The sequence below is a fragment of the Brassica napus genome, chromosome C3 (assembly GCF_020379485.1).
Source record: "Brassica napus cultivar Da-Ae chromosome C3, Da-Ae, whole genome shotgun sequence".
In the NCBI taxonomy this organism is placed as follows: domain Eukaryota; kingdom Viridiplantae; phylum Streptophyta; class Magnoliopsida; order Brassicales; family Brassicaceae; genus Brassica; species Brassica napus.
Genome location: NC_063446.1, coordinates 10,350,436 through 10,356,435, shown reverse-complemented (window position 1 = coordinate 10,356,435; position 6,000 = coordinate 10,350,436). Strand labels below are relative to the sequence as shown.

General features: G+C 33.4%; 1 protein-coding gene across 1 annotated transcript; it reads left to right on the top strand.

The window, feature by feature from the left end:
- The first annotated feature begins 1,183 nt into the window (after positions 1-1,183).
- LOC106386909 (putative F-box protein At1g47790) lies at positions 1,184-5,554 on the top strand. The gene is made up of 4 exons (XM_048752457.1): positions 1,184-2,129; positions 2,213-2,312; positions 2,404-2,713; positions 2,801-5,554. Exon 4 carries the CDS (start codon positions 4,202-4,204, stop codon positions 5,360-5,362), a length of 1,161 nt encoding a protein of 386 aa, XP_048608414.1. The 5' UTR covers positions 1,184-2,129; positions 2,213-2,312; positions 2,404-2,713; positions 2,801-4,201; the 3' UTR covers positions 5,363-5,554.
- The last annotated feature ends 446 nt before the right edge of the window (positions 5,555-6,000 follow it).

Sequence of the window (6,000 nt, the reverse complement as noted above, 5' to 3'; positions counted from 1 at the left end):
AATTGAAAATTAAAAGGGACGACTTAATTCTAAGTCGTCCGGCTTTGTTTGTTAAAAAAAAAAATTTCAGACGACTTATATATAAGTCGTCTACGAGAAACGGGCTAGTTTTGCATTTGACCGAATCGTGTCAGATCTTTGACTATTTCTGGACGACTTATAATTCAGTCGTCTCTGGGAAAGTTAAAATTTTAATATTTTATGAAAACTTGACGACTTACTTGTAAGTCGTCCTAAGGTTAGTTTTGTAATTGAAAAATAAAACTTGAAATTTAACTTTCTCCAGACGACTTAGATGAAAGTCGTCCAGCTAAACGACTTAATTTAAGGTCGTCCGGGATAAGCAAGGTTTGACCAGAAAATTGGGAAAAATTCTGGACGACTTTGCTTTCTCCGGACGACTTTAAATTAAGTCTTCTGGAGGGACGACTTTATATTAAGTCGTCTGGTTAAAGTTAAATTATGAAGTTTTATTTTTCAATTACAAAACTAACCTAGGACGACTTACACGTAAGTCGTCAAGTTTTCATAAAATATTAAAATTTTAACTTTCCCAGAGACGACTGAATTATAAGTCGTCCAGAAATAGTCAAAGATCTGACACGATTCGGTCAAATGCAAAACTAGCCCGTTTCTCGTAGACGACGTATATATAAGTCGTCTGGAGTGTTTTTTTTAACAAACAAAGCTGGACGACTTAATTTAAGTCGTCTGTTTGACCAGAAGACTCATTAGTAAGTCTTCTACATACAGATGACTTACTAGTAAGTCTTCTACGCGAACAGATCTTGAAAAAAAATTCAAATTCGTACCTTAAACTAGGTGAGATGACTTCGTTTGCACACAGGGTCTTCTCCAACCACCCAGAACCTCAAACGAAAGCAACCGTAAGTAAAAACGAAAGAAATATGGCTCTGTCAACCATAGCCCATATTTTGAATCAAAAGCTTGAGTTTTTTGGATGAATATAGAGAGAAAGTGAAAGAAATGTTGTTTTTAGTTCATAACAATTGAAACAGAGAGAGTGTAAAGAGATTTACGTGCATTAAGGGGCATTAAAAGCTCTAAACAGTTCGTACAAGGTTGTTGCCACTATTCATTGTAGTGGCAATATTGTAAATACTTGAAGAAGATGAGGTTGAGACAGTAAAGAAGCCATTTTCGAAAAAAAAAAAACAAAATGTTAATGGCATTTTCGTAGATAAAATGCAGGTGTGGGGTTAAAATCTCAAAAAAAAAGGAGTCAAAAGAAAAGGTTAGTTTTCTGTTTGACTCCAAGTTTTGAGTCACTTTTGCAAAAAGCCCATATTTATTTTAACATTTTGGTAGATGATTGAAAACAATTAGTTTTGGTTATAATAATTATTAAATTTAATAAATTTATACTACTATTTAAAAGTTAAACATAGCTGGTGATATTTTTAATTAATAATGTAAATATTAATAAATAATTGATAAGATACTTATGTCCACATGTGCGAACAAACACCTAGCTAGGTTTAATATTTTATTATTTTAGTCCTCAAACCAGTCGTATCCATCAATTTTTCCTTTTATTTAATATTTGTTTTAGGGAAAATTGGAAAAAAAGAAACACTTTCAACTTAGATTCGTCTCTCTAAAACTTTAGCTACATCTTTTGTCATATTAGGATTTTAATTTCCGTAAATACCGTTATACCCTCAAATTAATCTAAATTATATTATATTTATTATATTTAGATATTTCAATTCTTAATATAATTTTATAAAATAAAAAGGCTAGAATAGATAAAAGGAATCCGTAGACCTAATTACCTTCTTGTCTTCTCCGCCTATCTCCTTCCTCTCTTCAATGGTGATTCACTGTTCTTCATCGGGTAAAACTCATAGTCTCATATCTATGTTTCTTCTTTTCTATTTCTTCTTCTCGTTTTACCCTAATTTTTTTTTCACTTTATACTTCTTCTCCTCCCTACCTTCAACATGTATCAATGGCGATTTAGGGTAAGTGGAGAATCCTTGTCTATTCATCGTAAATCATTAATATTTTCGTTTCTAATCTGATTTTTGTGTTACTCCTCTTTGTTTTTAGACACAATCAACAAAAAAGGTAATTGACGTGAAGCTTCGAAAAGAGGAAGCAAGACGGTAAGATCCAGATTTTGCATAAACATGGCTCTTTTATGTCTTAATGAACACTGATGCATCAAATTTTTCTCTTTATTAACCAGAAAGAAAGGCAGTAAACAGAATGAGTCAAAACAAATATCTAGAAAATCCAAAGTTGTGCCTGCTTCAGATGCCAGTGCCGAGTTACTAGCATCAATACAAGTATGTATAATCATTCTAGCATAATAGATATATTGTATGTTTGTATTCATGGAATCTTAACTTTTTGAGTTTATGCTCTTGTTTGTAAAAGAAACGTCAAGGGGAGAATAACCAGACAAGCATGAGTGAAAAGTTCAATCCTAATGAAGATGCAGCACTGAAGAGTGTTATGATGAGGGGTTTGAATTGGTCTCCTCCTCTAAGTAAAGAACTGGTGATGCCAGTCTTTTGTTCAACGTGAATCAGCCCAATTGACAAAGTTCTCAGACTCGTTAGCTGCCAGACATGCATCACATTTTTCTATAGCGAATCAACGGTGGTTTAATAACAAAAAGATGGTGATGGGTCACCACATTTTCTGGTTAAACCCAAAGATTTTACAAAAGAGAAAGAATCCACCGGTAAGAACATCTTAACCATAACTGTCTTTGTTTTGCAGTGAAACTTTTGTGGGCTAATCAATTTTTTTTTTCTTTGCTATGTGTTAGGGTGACAGTGAAAAAACAAAGAGTTAACTACTGCAGGAGGAAACTTAGATGTAATGCTAAAAGAACATGAAAGACACATTTTGTTAGCTGTTTGAGTGGATAAGAAGACTAATAGGGACAGGCTCAAGCGTCTCTTGCTGCAAATGACATCAGACAAGAATCTTTTAGGAATAATCAGAAGAAAAAAAACGTTTGAGGTTTCACAACTTAGGTTGATCTTTTGGTGAGGTCTTGTGTAAAGTTGAAAGCTAAAATTATAAACCCAAGAAACTTTAATGTTAACTTTTTTGTATTCTCATCTGATTTGCAATTGTTGCTTAGAGATTAAATTTTGAAAAGATATTGAAATTCAAGAACATGATTACTGATCTCAAACCCTGAAAATGAGCCAATGAAAATCTCTATTATGATTACGATATGTTGAAGTTCTTAAGCGATTTATTTGTACTCTTATGGGTTGTCCTACCAAAATAGAGAAGATATCATTAGAGAGAATAGATGATTATGTCGACGAAGAAGAGAGAAACACAAAGAACGAAAAGAAAAATATGTGGGAGGAGAAGAAAAACGTGGGAGCAAATATTCTATGAAAGATTTAAGGTAGATTTAGTTTAGATTTAGAAAACATATTTAACAGAATATGGAAATTTCCATATTTTCCGGATTTGCCTAGAATATATATCCTAGCTTACGCAGAACATTGTAGAGTATATGAGAAACATATCCTTAAGCGCCACATAATGTAAAAGGCAGAACATTTTATGGCACAAAATATAGATAATGTATATCACTGCGTTGTGGCTATAAGTCGTTACCAAACTGTAAGTATATTGAAGACATCTTTCTTGATTATAACGTTTCGAAATATAGCTGTGTTAGAATATATAAGAAATGCTAGTTTTCGTTGTATACCTAGTATATATCTATGTATAAAACTTAGTATCTGATTTCTAGACTAAGTAGATGACCAGAATGAGTATTCTAATATTGTAGATAAAAGATAAAATAAAATATGATTCTACTTTTTTACAAAAAAATTTTAAACATATATATTGTCATACTTATATTTCCAATAGTTTTCATATTTTTTTAACATTTTTAAAATTCAGTTTACTATTTTTCCCATAAAAAAGGTAAAATATGTCCAGAATTGCCCAAAATATCAGAAGTACTAATGTAACAAATAAAAATTCAAAGTGTTTCATTTTTTCAATTTTTCCTATTTTTTATCACTACATTAAAATTTAAAATCAAAAGAAATCTTAAGAGGATAACAATAGCAGCATAGCAGTCTGAACACATATAGATTAGTTTTAGTTTTGATTTTGATTTTAATTTTAATTTTAATTATATAAGAAAAACATATATCAGCGCAGCCTAAACTAGGGTTTTGTACCAAACATGGAGCAACAAGATCAAAAGAAGAACAGAAACGACTACAAAGGATGCTTTCCTATCGATCTAACCTCAGAGATACTTTTGAGGCTACCTGAGAAATCTGTCGCGAGGTTCCGTTGCGTGTCAAAGCTTTGGTCATCAATAAGCACCGATCCATATTTCATCAACTTGTTCGAAACTCGGTCCCCACGGCAAACTATTCTACTCTGCGTCAGAAAATATGACCGTCTGTTTGTTTCCTCGATTCCGCAGCATAAGCACATGCATACTCTTCATCAGAGTTCTAACAAGTCTTTCTCATCTTCTCAGCCTATTAGTTGTTATAATATGAAGTTCCCAGAAACTAATGGTTTATATCCTACAGAATCTGTCCACGGCTTGATCTGTTTCCAGGAATCAGGAAAGCCCGTAGTTTGGAACCCTAGTAAGAAAGAGTTTGTAACCTTACCCAAGCCAAGAAAGAGCTGGAATGATATAACAGTTTTCTTAGGATATGATCCAACCCAAGGTAAACACAAAGTAATGTGCCTTCCTTGTAACAGAAGTACTGATGTGTGTCGAATCTTAACATTGGGATCAGCTCAAGAATCATGGAGAACGGTCAAAACTAACCAAAACCATCGTTCTTCCATTAATACTATTGGGCGATGTATCAAGGGGGTTATATACTATCTAGCCTATATTTTTCACAGTCGTCTTCAGGTTATAATGAGTTTCAATATCAAATCTGAAAAATTCGATATGATACCATTACCACTGGAAGATATAGATAGATCTTTTCTGATAACTTATGTGGGAAGGTTAGCTTTTGTTGATAAAAAAAGTCCTGGAAGAATGTTTATTTTGGAGGATGCAGAGAGACACAAGTGGTCGAGCCAAAACTTCCTTGCATGTTTACGTCACCGTGATGTGATTACTTCACAATATTTGCATTTAGGAGGTTCTACCCATGCTGGTGAGCTTGTTTATTTAGCTCCCTATTTTAAAAAATTGTCATATATTCTATTTTGTGATCCCGTGAGAAACAGCTTTAGAAGATTTGAATTTAAAGGAATCGCAGAAGACGAATCTTGGCTCAATGCAGATCAAGATGTACCACTTTTCTCTCCTATGAGTCCTCTCCATATTTTTCCAAATCATACTGAGAGTCAAATTTCTTTGTAACAATTTGTTGCTTTTTTTGGTTGGCTTTGTTTCTTTTTAAATTTATGTTATGTTTTTTCCATATAATTTTCTCATTCTTTGCTTTAATTCTATGCGATTCATTACCAATTTGCGGGTACTATCTAATTCAAAAGTAGTAGAGGAATTGCATCATAAATTTGCAAGTATTTACCCTCCGCTCAAATGGATTCGTTGGCCAGCTATACCCTCCTGACCAAGTATTTAATTCAACCATTGAAGGTGGAATCAAACCCAAGTTAACGCAAACAAGGATGTGTTTATTTAGCGGCTTCAAGTGCAGAGGCTACAGAGATAATCTCGATAAGCTATGTTGTGATGGAATCTTGACGAGTCCTGTTGTAAGTGAGAGGTGAAACAGTCAAGCATTTCTCCTGCGTTTCTGCTTGAGCTGTCCATTGCACACATCCTAACTCCCATATCACTACATGCATTCTCCAGCACCGCATTGAACATTGCCGTGTTTTCCTCCAACTTCAGATTCGTCTCGATAATCTTTCAATGCAAAAAAAAAGGTCATAGCATCTTTGTTTTAAAAATTATAAATCGAGTATTAGAATTCAAAAAGCAAGGGGCATATTATATAGTTATGAGGAAGCACGAACTAAAGACTCGTTACA